We start from the raw sequence: 22327 nt of genomic DNA on the forward strand, positions 1-22327 counted from the left end.
TGAACTGAGGGAAGGAGGAAGGGGGCTTCCCAAGGACTCCCACGAGCTGAGCACAGCTGGCAGAGTACGGGAAGGTGATGGCCAGGAAGAAGCCACATGGGTAAAAGGAGTCTGTCTCAGAGACTGGGCAAAGTGGGGAGGTGAGTGGGCAGACCAACCGTGTGCCCCCTTCCCCTCCCTTGGTCTGTGGGGTCTTAGCGCAAACCCCCTGCAGGAGACAGGGACTGACTGAACTGTGAATGGCCGATGGACGTTTGGATATCAAATTAGGCTGCAGTACTGACCCCCTGAAATAGGACAGTTGGGAAAACCCCCACATGGCAAGAAAATCTAGAAGATCTGCTCCTGATAGAGCCACGGAGGAGGGAAGGGGACTCAGACAGATGGAGTGAGCAGGCAGGGCGAGAAAGAATGAAGCTGTTTCCTGTTGGCTCCAGTGAGCCTAGACTTTTTTTTTTTACTCTATCATTTTAAAAAATTTTTTTGGATTGCTTTTTTTAAGTAAAATTTTTATTTTAGAATAGTTTCACATTTACAGAAAAGTTGCAAGATAGCACAGAGTTCCTGTACACACCCTTGATCCACTTCCCCTGCTGCTGACATCTGCTGCCCTTGTCACAGCTGCTGAATCGAGGTAAATGCGCTGTTACGTCCATTTTATTTGGAGCTCCTTGGTTGTTACCTTGTGTCCTTCTGTGGTCCCAGGATCCCATCCGAGGAACCACATGACATTTAAGTTATCATGGCTCTGAAGCTTTCTTAGGCTCTCCTTGTTTTGGATGAACTTGACAGTGTTGAAGAGGACCAGCCAGGTGGTTTGTAGAATGTGCCTCCACTGGGGTTTGACGGCTGTTTTTCTCATCATTTGGTTGGAGTCCTGGGTTTAGGGAAGAAAACCACAGCAGTAAAATACCATTTTCCTCTCAACACATCAAGGGTACATACTATCAATATGATTTTTATGCTGACCTTGAACTCCTGGCTGAGGCAGGGCTTGTCTGGTTTCTTGACTACAAAGTTACTCCTTCTCCCTCATTTTCATGCCATTCCCTTCAGAAGGACATCAGTGCTCAGCCCACACTTAAGGAGTAGGGAATTATGCTTCACCCTTGAGGGTAAAGTGTCTACATAAGTTATTTGGAATTCTTCTGCATGGGAAATTTATCTCTTCTCTCCCCATCTATTACATTATTCAATCAATTATTTATATCATTTTGGACTCACGGCCATTTATTTCCTATTTGGATTATAATCCAATACTACTTCATTGTGTTGCTCTAACTACAGACCTGCCCTTTTTTTCTTCAACATTTTATTAGGAAAATTTTCAAACAAAGAAGTTGAGAGAATGTTACAGTGGGAAAAAAATCTAATTATAAAATGGGCAAAGGACCTGAATAGGCATGTTTCCAAAGAAGATGCCCAGGTGGCAAACAGGTGCATGAACAGGGATGTATATGATGTATATTGCGTATCACGTATATATAATTACACTGTACACCCAGTGTTATATATCAGTTCTATCTCAGTAAAGATGGGGAAAACAGAGAATTTTATAGTGAATGCCCAGATACCCACCACCTAGATGCTACCATTAATATTTTGCTTTATTACATGCCTGCCCCTCTGTCATCTCACCTTATTTCTTTTTTGATCCATTTCAAAGGAAACTGCAGACACCGCTATACTTCCTCCCCATAATTTAGCATGCATATTATTAACTAGAGTTCTTTTTTTTTTCAAGGCAAAATTCGCAGTGAAATGCACAGATCTTAAATGTACCACAAATGCAGACCCCTGTGCAACCCAAACACTTATCAAGGTACAGAACAGTGCCATCACTCCAGAGCGCCCCCTTGGCCACCTTCCCGGTCAGCCCTGTCCTTACCCCACCCCCCACCCCCTGCAGATGTAACCACTCTTCTGATTTCTGTTCACCATAGATTAGTTTTGCCTGTCCTTGAATATTGTCTAAATGGACTCTTAATCACATATCCTTACAATCACCTTATACAACGGGTGAGTCTCCCAGAGTTTAAGTCATGGGGCGTACATGCTGAGCTCTTTAGCCAGGACCTGCCCTTGTCTTTTATTGAGGGACTAGTCAGGAGGCCTTCCTGGAGGAGGCGGCACTTCTGCCCCTCTCTGGCTTGCTTTCTTCCTGCCTCTCTGGGCTGCTCCTTCTCAGCCTCTCTGTCAGCCCATTTTCCCCCGCATGCCCCTTCCATGGTGGTGCTACTCAGCGTCTGGCTAGACCAGAGCTTAAAACCAGCCAGCTCCAACCCACAGACAGGTTTTATTTGGCCCACACGATTTTTTTTTGTATTTTAATTCGTATTAACATTTAAAAGCTGAGGGATTTTGCTTTTAAAAATATCCACATTTCTGTCGTCTCTTGAAAATTTGGAACATCTGGCAATGCAGTGTCCCTCTTCCCATATGGCAAGAATTGGCTGAAACAAAATAGCAACAACCTGTGCTCTCAGCGCTCCCCCATGGCAGGGTGGGGGTGCAGTTCTGATGCACCCAAACCCTGAATTAATGCCTATAAAGCTTGGGATGGCATTGGGGTGATACTGAGCTGAGAACCCTAGAAATGCTTGGGTACCACCCTGGAATAACCATTTGTCTTCCCCAGGAGAAGCAGACCCAGGGGACAATGACAGGAGAAGGTCAAAGAGAACAAGTCTCTATCAGACAGTATCTCAGATCTCCCGTGCACTAGGATGGATGTCCTGTGCACTGTAGGCTTGGCTAAAGCAATTCTCTAAAGAGGCCAGCATGCAGACCTCTGGGACCCAACCGTAGGTGAGAGAGAGAGCCAGGGTGAAGCAGAGAAAGGGGGACAGTTGGTGGATTCAAGCCTTTTTCTGAGCAGAATGAAAGGGTGTGTGCATGCCTGCGTGTGTGTGTGTGCGTGCGTGCATGTGTGCGTGTGGGCACGGTGCTGGAGCAGGACATTGAGCAACCCCTGGAAGCAGTGCACATAATCCACTCCTACTTGGTGTTGGACAGGAGTAGCTGCTACTAACTCCAATTGTTTTCTCGAATTTGAGATCAGTGTTTTTCAGATTGCAGGTCCAGACCCATGAGCCAGTCATGAAAACCTTAGGAGGTTGTGACCAGATTTGTATTTATTAAATAGAACAAACACAGAATGGAAAAATGTATGAGAGCATTGCACTCAGTGAAGGTCAGGTTCATTTCATGAAACCTTTTACTTCGGGTGTGTTTGTGCCGGATCACGATGTACAATGTACGTCTCGCTGTGGTTTGTGGTCCTACAAGCTGCAAACCCACCGCCCTCAAATATTATCTAATGGGGACAGCTGACACAAGGCCAGGTGGCCGCAGGCATAAGGACAAGACTGAGAGGGTCTGACTTGATCCCACAGGCAATAGGGAGCCACTGAGTATTCTTGAGTAGTAGGGTCATGGTGAGCACCTCAGAGCAGCTCCCATCCACGTGGCATTTGGAATTCTCCCCCTTAGCAAGTCCTGCTAGTTCACAAACACTGGCTGTGCACGTGATGTAAGGGATTATCCACCCCAGGGCTTTTAGGACAGCTTAATCCATCTTCTCTCCCCTCATTTTACAGATAGGGAAGCAGAGATTCCAAGATGGGAAATTGCTTACCTGACGTCACTTAGCAAGGCTCATGGCTGCTCATCTTGAAATGTTCCTCATCTCCAGGTCCCATGTAGTCCGTCTGTTTGGGGATGGTGGAGGACGTGACTCAGCCAGAATGGGATGTGGGCTAGAGGAAACCTAGGGCAGGGATGATGGCTGTGTGTGTGCGCATGTGTGTGAGTCACAGGGGCAGCTGAGCTCACTCTCCCCTGCCTTGTCATCAACACCACTACCATCAGCATCCTCATCATTGCCATCTTCCTCCTCACCATCCTCACCTTCGTTGTCATCACCATCATGACCAACATGGCCATCATCACCATCAACATCATCAACAAAATCACCATCCTCACCATCACCATCATCATCACCGTCAACATAATCACCATCAGCCTCACCATAATCATCGTCATGATCCCTAGGGCCACCACTGTCATTATTTTTCTCCCTAGTAAGGAGATGGGCAACTAGCCCCCAGCCCTTTCTTGCCAATCTGGAGGAAAATACTGGAATGGGACGGTGGAGCACTATCTCCCCTCTCTTCCTCCTGCCTATTTCATCCCCCGCCCAGGGTAGGCCATGTGTGGAGACTCCCAGTGGCAAGGTCTAGCCCTGCTCCACAGGGATGGGGGAACCCTTGGAGCAGATTCCTAGGAACCTTGGCTTTAACTTCAGCAGGGACTGGCTAGGTGGTGACGTCGAAGTGCCAGGTCCCCGCTACTTCCCCCTATATCGGTGTGGCATCCTGTGAGACTCAGCAGAGGACAGCGGCTGGAAAAATACCTCATAAACTGTAAAGTGAATGACAAGGAGGCAGGGGATCCTAGTATATACTGAAGTAACACATTGAAGTTTAGAGAGCTTCTTTAACACATGCGAGGCCTCCTTGTAAAGATGGGAGAGGTCCCTAAATAGATGAGCGAGGCGGGCGGGGTCCGTGCACAGATACGCAGGTATATGTTCTGCAGTGGTCTATACACACAGGAAGGCTTGTGTACAGAAGCTGTGTCCTCATACAGATACTTTTAAGTGGGAGAAGGCTTTTACTCAAACGGAGGCATCCTTTACAGGTGAGATGAGGCTTACACACAGAAGTGAAGGGTTTTCATTGATGCAACTGACTATTATTTGTAACTGACTATTATTTTTTAAATGTTGTGCAAATGCTAGTGACCTTTGCACAGGCTTGAAGGTTCTTCCTAAAGATAAAGGCATCGCTGTGCTGTAGAATTATGTAACAGTTTGAGCGGCCTTGCACTGGCGGTCGCTGCTCAGCCGGGCTCTGTCGCGGCCTCCGAGGGAGCAGCGCGGTACCTGCGCGGGCAGGCGGCAGGTGGGCGCCGCCGCCGGAGGGGCGGTGCGCGGGGACCGACTGCCCGTGTCGCAGTCCCTCCCGCGACCGCCAGGGGCAGCACCGTCCCCGCCCGGCCCGCGCCTCCCCACTCCTCCCCCAATCTCCGCCCCCCACCCCTCCTTCCCCCCTGCTCGCTCCCCTGAGCCCCGCCAGACCCCGCTCCGCCCGCGCCCCGCTCCGCTACCGAGGCTCCCGCAGCCCCGGCGTCGGCCCTGCTGCGCCTCCCCCGGGGGCCATGGGGGCGCCCCCGGGCTACCGCCCCTCAGCTTGGGTGCATCTGCTCCACCAGCTGCCCCGCGCCGACTTCCAGCTCCGCCCGGTGCCCAGCGGCTTCGCGCCCCAAGAGCAGGAATACCAGCAGGTGCGAGCGGGCACGGGGTCCGGGGCGCGGGGGACCAGAGCTTCTGGGTCCCGCGGGGGAAGAGGGCTAGGTGGCAGATCCCTGTGTTCTCTGGGGGTGGGCGCCGGGCCGGACTTCGGGGTAGCTGAGGGAGCAGGAGCTGGCGCTCCCCTACCGGGAGGTTCCCCCGGGACAGGCGCTGGAAAGCCAGACCCCCGGCTCCTTAAATAAGGGGGGCTGGGGCCTGGACCCCTGAGTCCCAGCGGAGGGAGGGGCTGGGGGCCCTCGGATTCCCAGGTCCCTAGGAGCTGCCTGGGAAGCTAGCCTCCAGGGTCATCAGGGGGATAGGTCCATCCTCCGCGTCCTAAAAGATGACCCCTTCCCTCCTAGGATCAGGACAGCCTCTTTAAATACGTCCCAGTTAAGGCGGGACCCAGGAGAGCGAGGAGCTGAGATGGTGGAGAGGGAAAGGGCTGGGGGATGCCCGGTTCTGGGACGGGGTCGAGACCTGGAACAGGGAAGGGGCTGGGGGGTCTTGGGGCTGGGAAAACCAGGTGGAGATGTTGGAAGAGGACACTTCCAGCCTGTCCCAGGACGGAAGAGGTGGTATGGGCGCTGGGAGGGTGTGGGGGATGGGGTTAAGGTTCAGTTTGGGGACTGGAGGATGACAGAATTGGGGCCAGAGGGTGGGGATGGGTGGGACCCTTAGGGAAACCAGGGTCCCTGGGGAAGGGGGCCCAGCCTGGGTCAGCTCCAAAAGGGGCGAAAGGACTGTCCCCTGACCCAGTTTAATTCAAGTCCTTGACTTTGAGATTAATGAGCAAGGCTTGGCTGAGCTGGGGATGGGGTGGGGGGTGGGGGGAGGATGGCAAAGCCCCAGGAGGGGTCCTGGGCCCTGCCTGTTAAGTTCTAAACCCCCTCGAATCTGTCCTGGGGATCTCCCGGGACAGGGGGCCGGGGACTGGCAAGCTTAGAATGAGGGGGGGTCCCAGGAAAGCAGAGGGGGGAATGTTTGCTGTGTTCTGAGCTATTTGGGTCACGGCTGGGCTGTGCCAGCCATAAGCAGCTCCTCCCTGCCTACTCCACGCCGCCCTCTCCCCACCAAACGGGGACTACCGTCCCCTCGCCCACAGCCTCCCAGTTACACAATCCCAGCCTCCAGCACTGGTCCACGGACACCTGCTCACGGCCAATGAGACCTTCCCACGCGGATGCCCACACAGCCACATGCGAGGTCCCGGCACCAGCCACCACCGGAGGCACTCAGGGAGGCTCACTCTGTCCTGTTGACAGTCTGGGCGACAGCGCTAGGACATACGGGCACAGGGCACACACCCCAGGAAAGAACATTGTCCCCTAGGGAGCCCACCTCTAGGGCGACAGCTGGGAAAAGAATCCTGGACTGGGTGCCACCACGCTGGGGGTGATACACTTACACACAACCGATACACATTTTCACACATACTTACGTATACACACTCACATGCGCACACATATATACCCACATACTCACACTCACCCATACACATACACAGTCACTCACATGTATACACTCACACACAGACACCCACACTGTCACATATACACATGTGCTTGCACTCTTACACTGACACACATCCATGCACACATATATCACTCACATGCACACATGCATATGTTCACATCCACACATTCACACACTATCTCATACATACACACTCACATTCACACATACACTCACATGCACATGTACATGCACCCTCACCGTCACATACACATGTTCTTGCACTCCCATTCACACACATACATTGACACATGTGTATGTTCACATTCACACACTCACATTCACACACTATCTCTTTCAAACACATAAACACACACACACACACATACACCCCTAGAGACCACACACAGACTCAAGGAATCATGCCCAGAACCACACAAATGCACGCAGATCACTCTCACACCTGCAGGTACAGGCGCTCTTATACCCACAGACACTCACCTACACACGCGTCACGCACACCCCCATGTGAGGACAAAGCAGACACTGTGGTTAGGGGAAACAGCATTAGTGAGTCCAGCCAGAGGTCTGATTCCGTTCTCACTGTTGCCCCTAACGTGCTGTGTGGCTGAAGGTAAACCCCCGGCCCACTCTGGGCATCTGTGCAGAGAACAGGACCACATGGTGCCCACTGTAAAATCCCACTGCGTGGAGAGCCCTGTTTTCTGCAAGGCTTTCCCAGCTACACACAGGCTTCCCCTCCCTGCCTGTGTCCCCCCAGCCTTTGGTTCTGTCTCCATCTCTGTCCGTGTCTCTCTCCTTTCTCTGAATCTGCTTTCCTATCTCTCTGTGAGTTCTCCCTCCTGCATTCCTGCCCCCCTCTCTCCCCCTCCCCGCTTTCCCCTCCTTCCCTCCCCCTGCTCTGTCTTCACTCTCTCAGCCTCCCAGTCCCCATCGCTGAGTTACATGTGCACACACACACTGTCATGGAGGCTGTGATGCCCCCTCCCCCTGAATCCCTGGGTGACAGACTCATGCTGCGGTGGGTGTGCAGAGCTCAGCATCAGGGGAGGGTGAGCAAGCAGTGAGTAGGGAGGATCAGCAAGGAGGGGGGAGGACAAAGCCTGCCCCCCCCAACCTCACACACACCTCCAGGAACAGGTGCCCCCCGCTGCAGCCCCCCAGCCCCACGCAGTTCTGGGGCCCAGGTCTCAGCATGGCCTGGAAGGTACTTCATTCCAACTACCTGGTTTTGGAGAGGAGGAAACCGGGCTCAGAGAGGGGAGGACCCCTGTCAAAGGTCACATAGCTTTTGGAAGGCAGTGCAGAGGTGGAATGCAAGACTTCGGCCTCCCAGTCGGAAGCTCCCTCCAGCCCCAAATTGCAAAGCCCCAGCTGCAGCCTGGGAGGGGACGCCATCTTTCCACACAAACCTGAAGGCCACGGATTGGGCTCCCCACCCCCCACCCCCACTGCCAGGGATGCCTTCCGCCTCCACTGAGATCCTGGACCCAGAACCTCCAGCCATGTAGGGAGGATGCAGGGAGCCCCTCTGAGGCCTGACATCACCCTGTCTCCAGGCCCTGTTGCTGGTGGTGGCCTTGGCAGGCCTGGGCTTGGGCCTCAGCCTCATCTTCATTGCTGTCTACCTCATCCGCTTCTGCTGCTGCCGGCACCCAGAGCCCCCCGGGGCCAAGAGCCTGCCCCCTGGGGGCGGCTGTGTCACCTGGAGCTGCATTGCTGCCCTTCTCGTCAGCTGGTAACGGGGCCCCAGGATGGGCGGGAAGTGAGGCAGGGCCCCCCAAGCTCTCTGTCTGTCTCCCTGGTGGTGTCCCAGATGTCCCAGAACCCCACTTCAGCCCTGTGGCAGGGAGAATTGCTCCCATTTGATGGATGGAGAAACTGCATTCCAAGAGAAGCAATTTCCCAAGGGCAGCCGGCCTGGCAGGGTGGGGTAGGAGGTTAAGAGCTGGGTTTGGTGGCTCTGCCGTGGAATCACAGTGCAACGTAGGGGAGTGATAGCGTTCCTCCAGGCCTCAGTTTCCAGGGCTCTAAAATGGGCAACATAGTCACACTCACCTCCTAGTCGTGGTGAGATTAAATGAAATGTACAGTGCCTGGTTCACAGCTGTATTCCATAAATGTCAACTAGGGATGTCATTCAGTTACTCATCCATTCATTCATTGAACAACTATTTTCTGAGTACCTACTATGTGCCAGGAGCTACCAACCAAGCCAGACCTGGTCCCTGCCCTCCTGGAGCTGGTGTCCCAGTCAGGGAGACAGGGGACCAGCCAGGAGCAGACCTGAGCCGGTCTAAGTCCTTCCCGCAGTCACCGTGCTGGATTCAGAGCTGTCACACCCAGTCTTGAAAGAGGAAGGCTCAGGGAGAGGGAGGGGCAACTTTTCCAGGCCACGTGGCCCCAGCGGCAGAGTGGAGAGTCAGACCCACAAACCCCTGGGAGCCCAGGGCCTTCTTCTGGGACACCCTCAGGGGAGAGAGCAACAGGGCACGTGAGGACTCGCCATTTACCGAGAGCCAGCTCTGAGCGCAGCCCCCAGCCTGGCTGGGGTAGCACCCACCTCGTGGGGCAGGTCGCGGTGCTGAGGACCCGCCCCGGACCGACCTGACCTGGGGGTTGTCTGGGAAGCTGATGCCCCCACCCCGGCCACTTCGTAGGGGGCAGCAGCGTGTGTGTTTGGGGGTAGGGGTGGGAAGGAGCGGGGCGTGGTGGGGGGAAGTCCTGTACCCGAGACGCCTCCTCTTCAGGCTCTCCTGAGTCGGGGCGGACGGGGGAGGCGGACAAAGGCCCCGCGGGGGAGAGCCACGGCCGGCCCCCGCGGCCAGGGGACAAGGGCGGCTTTGTAGCACAGTGAACAATGGGCCGGGACGCTGCGGCCGGCGTCGGATCCCAGGGCTGGGGGTGGGGGCCTGCGCAGCCCCGGGGCTGGGAACCGTGAGGGCGTCCGGGAGCCCTCCGCCCCGGCCAGCCTTGGCCCCCTCCGCGGAGGGACACAGCGTGTTGCGAAGCGAAGTCGTGGGGTGGTGGGGGGACTGTATTCAGAACCCACAATGGAGCTCTGTGCTGGCAACCGAGGGGGAGGGGCGGGGGTGCCCGGCTTCTGGCCAGTCGGCCCGCACTCCCTTGTTTCCCTCCCAGCTGTCCAGACGCTTGCGTCCCGGGGGTGGGGGAAGGCTGGGAGCTCCAGGTTCGGGGCCCCCCAGGAGACGGTGGCTGGGAGCCTGCGCTCCTAGGAACCTGCAGGGGGCGGGGGAGGGGATGGCTGGCTCCTGAGAGCACAGGTACTGAGGACCCTGGATGCTTGGGGAGAGGATGCAGGGGATGGGCCTGGGGCCAGCAGTCACTAGGGGAGAGGACTTCTCCTGGGGCCGGATTCGGCTTTGGGGAGGTGCGAGTTAAATCTGGGGGCCCCCTCCCCTCCGCCACTCCACCCACTATTAGCATCACAATGACGTCCAGGGCCGGGGGAGTGAGACCTTCCCAGTTACCTTGGCAACCGGTGGGGGCCAGGCTGTAGACGTTCCTTTCCCACGATGGGCTGGGCCAATGGGATGGGAGACTTGCACTGGGTATGTGAGGAGGTGGGGGGGGGGGGTGGCGGCCCCTCGGGTCCCAGGACCGCTTGTGATTTCCCTTCCCTCCTCCTCTCAGCGCTGGCATTGGCATCGGTTTCTATGGCAACAGCGAGACCAGTGATGGGGTGTCCCAGCTCAGCTCTGCACTGCAGCATGCCAACCACACACTCACCGCCATTGACCACCTGGTGAGGGGCCAGGCACTGGCCAGACCCCAGATCCACACCCAGACAGGTTCCCCACACCTGGGCAAATGGCCTCCTCTCAGGGAAATGTGATCTAAACTCAGAGCCAAGACTCTAGACTCAGAATGTCAGGTTTAAACTTGCAGACCTCAGACTGTACACTCAACCCGCAACACTAACTGCAAATCAGGGCCTCACACACGACACCCTCAAAACCTCTACCCAGATCTAGACCTCGGGACTCAAACCTAGACCCCAAACACACTTGCAGCCCCAGCCCTGGACCACAGCTCACAGCCCAAACCACTCGGTGACCAAACACCGGGGACCTCAGCCCCTGCCCTCGGGTCAGACCCAGAGATCTGATCCTTGGCCCAAGTACAAGGCCAGAGACCTCAGGACTGAGAGTCAGAACTCAGATGAGAGGCCTCACTCTGACCCCTAGCCCCGGGATTCCAGACCCTGGGCTGAGACCCAGCCTGACCTCAGACCTCACATCCAGTTGCAGCCCCTGGACCATGGAATCCAGACGTGAGACCCCAGTCTCCGAAAGGCAGATGTCAACGTCAGACCTAGAATCCCAGACTTAATCTCAGTCCTGGGGCTAAAATCTATCCGCAGGGCTCAAGCCACTGACCTCCCCACGCTCCTGTTAGAAGCCAGAGGACTGCATGAGCTGGACCGCAGAGCCCACTCCTCTTCCTCAGTCCTCAGATGCCCTAGCACCCGGACCTCAGATACCTGCCTCTGCTCACTCCTGCTTCACAACCCTGTCCCCCAACCCCTGGTCCCCCAGAGAACACCCTCCCCTGACTCCAGACCCACCCCTGTGCCCAGGTGCTGGAGACAGTGGAGAGGCTGGGCGAGGCTGTGAGGACAGAGCTGACCACCCTGGAGGAGGTGCTCACACAGCGCACAGAGCTGGTGGCTGCCACCCGCGGGGCTCGGCGACAGGCAGAAGCCGTGGCCCAGCAGCTCCAGGGGCTGGCCTTCTGGCGGGGAGTGCCCCTGAGCCCCTTGCAAGTGGCCGAAGAGGTGTCCTTTGTGGAGGAGTACAGGTGGGTGACCACTCTTCCTGCCCGGGGCAGCAGGGATCCCCTGCCTGGGTGATAGTTCCCCCAGGGGACATCGGGTGATGTCTGGGACATTGGGTGTCACAACGGAGGGGGAGGGTGGTGCCACTGGCACCTGGTGGGTGGAGACGAGAGATGCCAGCTGAGCATCCTGCAGGGCACAGGACAGCCCACAGCAAAGGATTCTCTGTTCTAAGGGTTGACGATGAGAGGAGGAGCAGCCCTGCTGCAGGAGGGCAGGCCTCGGGGGCCGTGCCCCCCGCGCGTGCACCCACTTCCTCCCTCCCTTGGTTTCTTCACTCATTTACTCGTTCATTCATCCCTTGACTCAGCCATTCATCGGCTCACTCTTGCCCTTCATCTGCTCGCTCCCAGCCTGACTGGTTCACGCGCTCAGCGGTCCATCTGACAGGTATTCATTCAGTGCGCCTTCCAGCCAGAGAGAGGCACGCCCACGTTGTCAGGAGCGCAAGCGCCCGAGCCAGTCGCTGCTCCCTCACCACGTGACCTGACACCGGTTACATGCCAGCTCTGGGCCTCCGTGTCCCCATCCGTGCCCCATGGGAATAATGAGTAATGGTGCCCTCACTGAATCTCGGAGGCCCTGATAAGTCAGTATCTGTTAAGTACTTACAGCGGCGACTGGCACACATTCTACAGGTGTCTATAAAATGTAGGTTTTAGATCTGGGGTGCATCCCCCAGGTCCGGAGTCCACCCTCCAGCCCTGGGAGTCTGTCCTCCACCATCTGCTGGGGATCACCCCCAGGCCCCCAGGGTCCACTCACCACCACCTGTTGTGGTTCACCCCGACCCCCGGGGCCCGTCCACCAGTTCCTGGGGTCCATCCGAGGTTCACCCCTCAGACCCCAGGGTGCATCCCCCAACTGCTGTGCCCCCAGTGCTGAGGTCCCCACTGCCCTCCGAAGACCCTAGGACCATTCCTCCCACCCCCGCCCACCAATTGAAAAGCCACTCCTGACCCCGCAAGTCTGGTTTTGTTTTCCTGTGTTTCCCCACACCCCTCCCCCCGACCCTGGAGTGAAGTTGTGGGTATAGGGCTGGGCCACCAGAGCCCATTAAAGAGCCTCTGCTAAAAAAAAAAAAAATATTAGGTTTCATAAGATGGAGCAATGAACAAAACAGACAGTGATTCCTGCCTGTCTTGCAGCGGGAGGGGGGCATTAAGAAACAAAGGCATGTGTTAAACATTGTAAGGAGGTGAGTGGCAAGAGTTCTGGAGAAAATTAGGCAGGAGAGGGGAACAGGGTGGGGGCGCGGCGATATAATCTGGGGACAGAGGCTGGTAGTTTTTGGTGTGGGAGGTAATCCTGGAAGGCTACATAGAGAAGGTGACATTTGAAGGAGGGGAGGGGATAAGTTATGCAGACGTCAGGGACAGCCATCCATCCCAGCAGCCAACATGATGGAGTCCTCATTGCATCATCCACTAGGAAGCATTTCCTTTGTTCATCTGACACCTGAGGGTGCTGACCAGGCCTGGGGGCAGAGATGCGGAAGACTGGGTCCCGGATTCTGTGCTCCAGGGTGAGACAGACCAGGGCTGAAGCAGTCCACAGCAAGGACACTCCCATGGGCCATCAGACAAGTTTGGGTCCCAGTGAATCCAAGTTCTGGGTTGTGCCAAACCCAGGGATTCAAGCACTGGGCCTCAGCTCCCTTCCAGGTGGGCTGGAGGAAGGCCCACAATCACCAGGAATTATCTTCTGGATGCACCCATAAGACAGTGCCTGGCACTCGGGAGTCCTTCAAGGAATGTGACCAGTTTCCTGGAAGGAGATTGGGGTCCTCAGGGGGAGAGCTTTGATGGAGGAGGTCATGGAGGCTTAGGACAGAAGTGCCACCTGCTCCTGATGGAAGTGCGAGTGAAGGTCTGGAGGTCAGCTGGAGCCACTGCGCCCAGCTTCCCCTTCCCAGGAGAGCCGGACCCTCCAGGAGTCCGGGAAAGGAGGGACAGTGAAGCCCATGGAGGTCCAAGCAGAGGCTGCTGCAGAGGAGGGTGGCAGTTCCTTTAACACTCTGACAAGTGGGGGCCACTGAGAATGGTGCTGTTTACTGAGGAGTTACTATGTGCCAGGCGCTGTGCGGTGGCCTCATGTGCGTCCTCCTCTCCAGTCAGAGTGAACAGACCGATAACTAAGGCTGAATTCTTAAGTAAGATATAAAGGTCCCTGATTCGTGCTCAAGCTGATACTTAAGTGCATCCACAGGCTTGGCCCTCCCCTCGGTGCTTGCCCATCGACCTCACGACAGCCATTGGAAGGAGGAACTGTTGTTCTCCCCGAGTTACTGGTGTGGAAGCCGAGGCACAGGAGGCAAAGTTACCGCAGGCAGGAAGCGGAGGGGCTGGCATTGCCACCCAGGCGGTCTGCCTGCGCACACAGAGCCCTTCCGTTGTGCACTGTGATGCTGGGTGCCTGCCCGGGAGTAAGTCCCTCCACTCTCCAGGGTGGGGCTGGGGGACTGGGGCTCTGAGAGGCCAAATCATTTGCCAGTCACAGGGCTCCCGCGTGGTCCAGTAGGGTGTGGTCACAGATGCTCTGCACCTGGACCTGTGCTCCAAATGGGCATAGTGGCCCACCTCCCAGTGCACCGATCTCACAGATGAGCTTGGCCGTGCTTTGGAGACTGGGCATCAAGGAGGTCACATGGCCAGACAGAGAGTGCGGCGGTGCCTCGCCCTCTGCCGAGTCCTGATCGGGGATTCTGGGCTCCCAAAGGCTGGATTTGCTGTTTCGACCTCATCTCTGTCACCCCCTCCCCAGGTGGCTAGCCTATGTCCTCCTGCTGCTCCTGGAGCTCCTGGTCTGCCTCTTTACACTCCTGGGCCTGGCAAAACAGAGCAAGTGGCTGGTGATCGTGTAAGTCTGGGTGGACTTCCTGGAGGTGGCACACCCACGATCCTCGTAGGCACACGTCGCGGTACGAAGTCTCACCGTGCTCTTCCCAGGCTCACGCTGGTTTTATCCCTTGCCCTGCAAACCGCCTGGGCAGGGCCCCCGAGCACGTAGAAAGAAATCAGACCCAGAGCAGCCCAGGACGTGTGGGGGCAGGAAACAGGCCATCCTCACAGCAGGAAGCACACCAAAATCCTAGAAAAGCAATAGCAGTAATGCTGGTGCTGAGGATGGCGGTGCTCACTTACCCGTTCAGTGGCCAGACCACCCTCTGGAGATGCCTGTCAGACACCTCTCTGGCAGATAAGAGCCCTGGGGCAGAAGGCGCCCGGGGCGGAGTTCCCGCAGCCCTTAAGTGGCATGGCAGAATCAAGGACCACACGTTTACTTTACAGGCTCACTTGATATGCCCGATGCTTTTCTGGAACCCTCACACCAATGCTAGGAGGAGGCCATTCCCTTCTCCTGGTTTAACAGAAAGGGAGACTGGTGCTCAGAGAGGTTGGGCCACTTGCCCAGGGCTGCACAGCCAGGAAGTGCTGGAGCTGGGATTCCACTCAGGCCAGCCTATCCCACTTGGAAGAGTCCTTGCCTTCTCCCTGGCCCTGGGGCCACGCTGGTGCCCACCGCCACCCCCACGCCTTTCCTGGGGTGGGAGGGCCTCGTGCCTTCCCATCCAGGTCCCCCTGAGGCTTAGAGAAGGTGACGTGTGCTGGCAGGTCAGGTCCAGCCTTCCATGGGCCCTCCAATGCTGAGCCCACTCCCCTCGCAAATCCCATCCCCAGAGAAAAACTGGGGGTGATTTCAGCCCTGGAGCTGTCTCTGCTCCTGAGAGGAGGAGTCTGGGCTGAGCAGGAGGCTGACCAAGCCATGGGTGAACCTGGGAGCAAGCAAGCCCTGAAGAATTCAAAGCAGAGGGAAACGGAGCTCAGAGGTGGGCAGCTGCCCCCCGACCCAGAGCCTGGAGCAGGGGTAGGGCGCCGACCTGGGCTAGATCCTGCCAGCCCAGGGCCCTTCTCACCCTCACGGCCTCCCCCCACCCCCTACCCACCAGCGGGGCCAGATGTTCAGTTTGACGTCAACAACCACAGGTCCACAACTCGGCCCCCACGACCTCCCTGCCCCTAATTGTTATCCTCTTGGCTCCACAGGTTGGTTGGGGGGAGGGTGGGGCAGTGATAGGATTTGGGATGGAGGAAGGGAAGAGGCGAGATAGGCTATTAAGAACCCCAGACCCCCGTTCCAATCCCTCCTCCCTGTCTGTAGGATGACAGTGATGAGTCTCCTGGTTCTTGTCCTGAGCTGGGGCTCCCTAGGCCTGGAGGCAGCCACAGCCGTGGTGAGTATTGGGGGCCGGGCCCCAGAGCTCCAAGACTCAAGGGGGCTGAAGGCCCCTAGCTCCTGGGTCCTAAGGTAGGATGGGATTAAACGCCTTGGGTCCTGAGAGGAAAGACCTGGGGGCCAGGATCACAGGTTCTGAGGTTTGGGGTCAGTTTCCTAGGTTCTGAGAGGCTGGAAACTGGAGACTTGGACCCCTGGGCCTGAGGGAGGAGGGGCTGGGGGCCTGGACCCCTGGGTCTGAGGGAGGAGGGGCTGGGGGGGCACTGAATCCTGTAGGAGTGTGGAATTGGGGCAGTTTCTGTCCTGAGCCCCCTTTCCTGTTGCCCCTTTCAGGGCCTCAGCGACTTCTGCTCCAGTCCTGACACCTACATCCTGAACCTGACCCAGGAGGAGACCGGGCTGGGCTCAGGTGATCGCATCGCCCAGTGCAGGCCCTGGAGCCTCAGGCCTGTCTGCCCAGTCCTGCCTGGGGTGGGGTGGGGTGGGGTGGCATGCCCTGTCCAGTTCTGCAGAAGCTCTCAACACATCCCCTAGTGGGCTGGAAAAGAGGGAGGGATAAAGATGCTGGAGTCAGAAGAGGGTTGGGGGGTGGGAGATGGACCTGAGGGACAGGAGGCCACTTGGGAAAAGTTGGGGGGAGCACAGTTTAGTCATGGCCGGGGGGGGGGATGGCAGAGGCAGAGCTTTCCTGAGAGTGTGTGGATCAGCATGTTTTGGCTGTCGCTGGAGCAGAAGGGATTAGGGCTGGGAGGGTTGCCAGACTCAGAATGTGTGGCTACTGGGACCACAAGAGGGTCCTGAGCTGAGGGGGCCCCTGGCCCTGAGTGTGGAAAGACAGGGTCCTGCACACTCCGATCTTTCCCCAGGGAGGCCCCAGGGCTCAGGCTCATAGCCTCCCCCTCTTCCCCTCTTCCCCTGCCGCTTCAGACATCCTGAACTATTATTTCCTCTGCAACCAGGCCGTCTCCAACCCCTTTCAACAGGTTAGGGCTGCGGGCAAGGGAACCGGTTGGAGGAGGGCGGGGCTGGGGCCTAGATCTAGGCGTCCTGGGGGAGGATGAAAGTGCCAGGGGCCCCAGTCCTGTGTCCCCAGGGAGGAGAGTGGGGTGGGGACATCAACCACTAGGTCCACCTCCCTCCTCTGTCTTCCTGCAGAGACTGACTCTGTCCCAGCGAGCTCTGGCCAACATCCATTCCCAGCTGCAGGGCTTGGAGCGAGAAGCTGTCCCCCAGTTCCCCTCCGCGCAGGTCGGTGGGCGGGACGCGGACAGGACCTGTGGGCGGGGCCCGCGGAAAGGGGCGGGTCGGTGGATGTGGGCGGGCCCTTGTGGGCGGGGCTTTAGGAGGGCCTGGTTGTGGGCGGGGCCATGGTGAGCAAGCTGTGGGAGGGGCGGGGCTTGAAGGGTACTGGGATAACAAGCCCCTCCCACCGCAGAAGCCTCTGCTGTCCTTGGAGGAGACAATGAATGTGACAGAAGGAAACTTCCACCAGTTGGTGGCACTGCTGCACTGTCGCGGCCTGCACAAGGTGACCGCATCCTCTTCCCCAAATTCTTCTCCCAGGAGAGCTTCTGCCTAGAACTTCTTCTCAGACCCCTCTAGTCTTGCTCCCATTGCCCCCGAGAAATCTCTGTCATTTATCATCTGTTCTCTGTCACTGTCTACCCATCTAGCATCCATATTCCTTCTTTCCCTCTCCTCCCTCCCTCCCTCCCTCCTCCTTTGGTCGCAGCTTACTGAATTCTGGAGCAAGACTGCCTGGGGGCCAGACCTCAGGCAAGTCACTAACTCCTCTGTGCCTCAGTTTCCTCACTCACAGAACCAGGATTCCAGGGGTGAATACCTGTAAAGCTCATGTGTCGTGTCTGCTGTGATCGCGCCAAGGCAGGGGTAGGCGGGGCACCCAAGAGGGTGTCTGGTGTCCCACAGGTTAGGTCCAGTCTTGGCTTGGTGAATGCCCTGCATCTTGGTCTTCCTCGCCTATGAAATGAGGAAGATGATACCTGCTTTCCTGGGCGGTCATGAGGGTCGAAAAGAAAACTAGTCCCCCCTTGTAACCCCTCGTGTACACAAGGCCTCTGCGGGCTCTCTGTGGGCTCTCTGCGGGCTTTCGCCGGTGGCGGCTCCCTGAGCCCTCATTAGTAGCGCTATCGAAGAGGAACCCCTCGTATTGCCCCAGAGATCAGACTTGGAAGGTGAGGTCACCCAAGATTGTGCACAGCGTGGAGGCTGCACCTCACACAGCATCCTTGAACCCCAAGCCCCCACAGCCAGGCAGTCACCCAGCCCTGTCCCTTCTGCTTCCTGAATGTCTTTCTCACCCTGCATCTCCTCCCTCAAGGCTCAGGCTCCCTCTCTCCCCTGGGGGAGGAGATATGCCTCCTTCCTCTCTGGTCTGTCCCCCCACAGCCTCTAGACTAGGGCTGCCAGGTTCTGCAAACAACAAATACCTCTTTACTATAAGTATGTCCCATGCCCTAAGGGGGCGAAACTTGTCCTAACAATTTTTTCAGTTGGGCATCTGATATTCAAATCTAATTGGGCATTGTGTGTGTGATCTGGCAGTCCTACCCAGAGGGACCGATCTGTCCCATAGCAAGGATCTGAGCTGGTCCACAACCCTTCCTTGGCTCCCACTGCCCCCAGAGCTTCTGAAACTGGCACTCTGACAAGGGGGCTGGGGTGGGGGGCGCAGACACTGAACCAACACTCAGAATCAGAGACCGCCTGAGAAGAGCTAGGGCACCCTTGAAGGGGATCCTCTTCTTTTATTCAAGGGCAGACTGAGGCCCACGATTTCTCTATGGTCCAGGCAGACATGGGGCTGGATTACAGTTCCCAAGAGTCATTGTGAAAGAAAGGAAGGAAGGCAGAGTGTCGGTCAGGTCTCTACTCTCCCTGATGCACCATTTAACCTCGGGCCTCAGTTTCCCCTGTCTGGGCCTCCTCCTCCGGGTCCCTGTAGATTAAAATCAGGATGAAGGATGTCAGGGATGAAGTGGAAGGAAGGTGGGCTTTGTAGCCTGACAGACCTCGCTCCAATCCCAGCTCTGCCCCTTCCAGGCTGTGTGACTCTGGGCAAGAGCCTTGCCCTCTCTGGGCTTTAACTTTCAGCCACTGGAAAAGGCAGCAGTGTGAGAATTGATACCCACCTTGCTGGGCTGTTCGGAGGATAGACATTGTATATGTGCCTGATCTGGTCAAAGCAGACCTCCCTGTTGCTCTGACAGACCCCTCCCCAGGGGGGTCAGTGGCACTCCTCCCCTCTCCCCAGAAACCTAGGAATATCCTTTTTGCCTCCTGTCCTTGTCCTCCACAACCACTCCTCCAACAAATTCTGACGGCCCTTCTCCCGAGGCCCATCTGGACCCCCAGCACAGCTCATACTGTTACCGCCGCGGCCCTGGTTCTTGCCTGCGGCCCTGCGGGGACAGAGCTTTTCCCCTGTCCCCTGCCTTCCATCCTCCCCACAGCAGCCAGTAGCCCGCTGAGCCTTTTCCACACAATCTGATCAACTTCCTCCTCTGCTTAAAACCCTGCAGTGAGCCCTGGGCGGATTAACGTCTTGGTGTTCCCCGCTCCATCCTGTTGGCGCCATCGCTGCTGTGGGGGCCCCAGGACTGCTTTCTGAACCTCCTCTCTCAGCAGCTCATTCTTGTCTGAAATGACCTTCCGGGGCTCAGTTACTGAAGTTTCCCTGGTCTTTGGAACAGTGCCTGGCTGAGAGCAGGCCCCTGGCCAGTCCATGCTGAATGAATCAGAGCTGAGCGTCCAGGAAACGGTGGTTCTGCTGATTTGCAGGGATGACAGTAATGCCAGCTGGCGTCTACTGAGTGTGCTTTCCATGCAGGGTGCAGTTCCAAGCTCATTGTGCTTCTAAGCCCTGTTCTCTGTGTTGCTCTAAGCCAGTGATTTTGCCCCAGGGGGTCTTTGGCAATGTGTGGAGACACGTTTGGGTGTCACAGGTGGGGGAGGGGGTGCTACTAGCATCTACTGGGTGGAGACCAGGGATGCTGTTCAATTCCCTGCAGTGCACAGGGTGCCCCCACCCACACGTGATCTCGTCCCAGCATCAGTCATGTTCAGACTGGGAAGCCCGGCACTGGATCCAGGCTGAGCTGCTGTGATGGCTGGGTGTGGGTTCCTGCTGTAGGGTGTGCTGAGGACAGCGACCACAGCCCCTGCTGTGCGCTGAGCTTCCTGTGGGCCAGGCCCTGTGCTGAGCACAGATGACAGGGGAGGAAACTGAGGCACAGAGAGGCGGAGTGTCTTGTTCAGCGTTGCACAGCCAGATGTGTATCGCCCGCTGACGCCCTCCCCGCCCCCCCCGCCCCCCCAGGATTACGGCGCGGCCCTGCGGGGCCTGTGCGAGGACGCCCTGGAGGGCCTGCTCTTCCTGCTGCTCTTCTCCCTCTTGTCCGCGGGGGCCCTGGCCGCCGCCCTCTGCAGCCTGCCCCGAGCCTGGGCCCTCTTCCCACCCAGGTCAGGAGGGGCGGGGCGGGGTCCTGGGGCAGGGGTGGGAGGGGACAACCCTCCAGCCACTGTTGGGGGGCAGCCTCCTGATGGCTACCCCATCCTGCCTCTCTGCCACTCCCCCTGTCACACCCCAGTGACGACTACGATGACACAGATGATGACGACCCTTTCAACCCTCAGGTACTGGACTCTGGGTCTGCGGGAGGAAGGGCTGGGGCTGGACCTCTGGGGCTGGGGGTCTGCACTGCAAAGCAAGATTTCCGCCTCATGCCCTCCTCCCGCCCCAAATCTCCCTGCAGGAATCCAAGCGCTTCGTGCAGTGGCAGTCATCTATCTGAGCCCCTCTTCCAGGCCAGGCTGGAGCCTGTTCCCCGTCTCAGGTGAGCATTCGGAGTGGCATCCCAGCTCCCAGAGCTCGCCTCTGCTCTCCTCTCCCTTCCACTGGGCTCCCTGGCGGCCCTCCTGCCTCCATCTGGTCCTGCCTCTGCCTCTCTCCGCAGTTCCTTCCTCCGCTGCTGGAGAAGACCCCACTGACCCAGCCTGACTGGGCTCCCACCACTAACAGCACCCTGGCCATGGACACCTTAAACAGGACTGTCTCCCCGCCCTGCCCCCTCTGCATCTCCTTGGCCCTGGAAGTATGCTGAGGGGGCAGGCCAGGGCCCGAGGCTGGCCGGGGAGGGGGCACACAGCCAGCCCCTGCACCCCCTCACCCCTGGCCACCAGCCACGTCCCCTGAAGGGATGTGACTGCCCCGTCCGCTGCACCCCAGTGGGTTAGGGCCCTGATCTCTATGTGCGGCACCTACTTGGGAATGGGTTGATTTGAAATAAAAGGGAAGACTTTATTTTACAAGCAGCTGGGTCCTTCTTTTTTCCCTTCCCACGTCTGGCCTCGTGGTTGGGAGGCGGAGACCCCTTCACCTCTGCTCCCGCCCTGGCCTCCTGGCTGCCAGGTATTTCTGCTCTTGTCTGGGCTCTGCAGCAGTTAAGAAGGATTGCTCTTAAAAAAAGAAAAAATCCCCTTCACCACCCCCTCTCCCCAGTCTAAAAGCAGCACACGTGTCCTGACGCAGGAAGAGACAGCTATCCCTGGAGCAGAAGAGAGAGCCTAGAAATAGATCTGTGTGTGTGTGTGAGTGTGTGTGTGTGTGTGTGTGTGTGTGTGTGTGTGTGTGTGTGTGACAGAAGACAGACTTAAAGTCAGGGTGAAAAGGACCAGTTCCAAAGCAATGCTGACATGATTAGCTTTCCATCTGGAAGAAGACAGTCTACGTCTGATATGGGTAAAAAATCTAAACGTAGACAAGTAAGGGGACAGGTATTTCAAGAGAAAAGAGACTTTTGTATGTTGTATACCATACATGTTTGAAGGAAAGGATTTTAAGCAAGATAGCCTAAAGACAAAGGAAAGATACCTTATTTGGCAAATTGTGGAATGAAAAAAATACCACAAAGTCAAGAGGCAAATTGATAGTCTGGGGGAAATTTTTTTTTTAAAAATACATAGTGTAAAGAAACAGGTAATTAATATGTATGCATAATCTACAAAGCTTCCACAAATAAGAAAGAGACAGCCCTATTCAAAAACAAGACACTAAGATGAACATTCAATGAATGAAAACCCCAGTGCCAGCAGACAGACCAAAAGGCACTCAAACCCAAATAATTAGGAAGTGTACTTTGAAACAGCCAGAAACTCTTCTTTTCTTCCATCAAAAAAAAAAAAATTAAAGGAGTTGCTAATATTCCCAGTTATCAAAAAAATTAAAGGCATGCTAATATTCTCTGCTGGCAAGGATGTGGAGGGACAATTCACACACTGCCCCCAAGGATGAACTGCAATCCTGTGAAAAAAAATAATGTGCTCATGCGTGTTAAATCCAAGCTGTGTAGACCCTCTGACCGACAGTCCTACTCTGGGGAATC

The 22327-nt window shown here is 56.7% G+C and overlaps 1 protein-coding gene and 1 long non-coding RNA gene across 10 annotated transcripts; one reads left to right on the plus strand and one right to left on the minus strand.

Moving 5' to 3' along the window:
- Positions 1–514: 514 nt before the first annotated feature.
- LOC140698031 (uncharacterized) lies at positions 515–10412 on the minus strand. Of its 4 annotated transcripts, none has more exons than XR_012075399.1 (4): positions 10321–10412; positions 3638–3710; positions 970–1108; positions 515–877 (listed from the first exon to the last, which is right to left on the minus strand). It is a non-coding gene; the product is annotated as an uncharacterized lncRNA (long non-coding RNA). The 4 variants fall into 4 exon arrangements; XR_012075397.1 differs by having other exon boundaries at positions 3638–3769; XR_012075398.1 differs by lacking the exon at positions 10321–10412 and adding an exon at positions 9560–9639.
- On the plus strand, positions 5131–21254 carry TTYH1 (tweety family member 1). Of its 6 annotated transcripts, none has more exons than XR_012075395.1 (14): positions 5131–5346; positions 8389–8567; positions 10484–10595; positions 11430–11650; positions 14451–14546; positions 15849–15921; positions 16257–16332; positions 16883–16906; positions 17079–17171; positions 17359–17451; positions 20263–20405; positions 20534–20579; positions 20699–20779; positions 20900–21254. XR_012075395.1 is itself a non-coding variant. In XM_006219521.2 (14 exons), exons 1-13 carry the CDS (start codon positions 5221–5223, stop codon positions 20735–20737), a joined length of 1353 nt encoding a protein of 450 aa, XP_006219583.2. In that variant the 5' UTR covers positions 5131–5220; the 3' UTR covers positions 20738–20779; positions 20900–21254. The 6 variants fall into 6 exon arrangements, 5 of the variants coding, with proteins under 5 accessions (XP_006219583.2, XP_072822656.1, XP_072822657.1 ...); XM_006219521.2 differs by having other exon boundaries at positions 16851–16906; XM_072966555.1 differs by lacking the exon at positions 20534–20579 and having other exon boundaries at positions 16851–16906.
- The last annotated feature ends 1073 nt before the right edge of the window (positions 21255–22327 follow it).

Source organism: Vicugna pacos, chromosome 9 (assembly GCF_048564905.1).
Source record: "Vicugna pacos chromosome 9, VicPac4, whole genome shotgun sequence".
In the NCBI taxonomy this organism is placed as follows: domain Eukaryota; kingdom Metazoa; phylum Chordata; class Mammalia; order Artiodactyla; family Camelidae; genus Vicugna; species Vicugna pacos.

What these genes read in the sequence shown, in the direction of transcription:
- TTYH1 (XM_072966555.1), top strand. Translation starts at nt 5,221, where the DNA reads ATGGGGGCGCCCCCGGGCTACCGCCCCTCAGCTTGGGTGCATCTGCTC. An exon ending in GCTGCCCTTCTCGTCAGCTG is followed by an intron (nt 8,568 to 10,483) that starts GTAACGGGGCCC and finishes TCCTCCTCTCAG; the next exon opens with CGCTGGCATTGGCATCGGTT. An exon ending in TCCTTTGTGGAGGAGTACAG is followed by an intron (nt 11,651 to 14,450) that starts GTGGGTGACCAC and finishes CCCCCTCCCCAG; the next exon opens with GTGGCTAGCCTATGTCCTCC.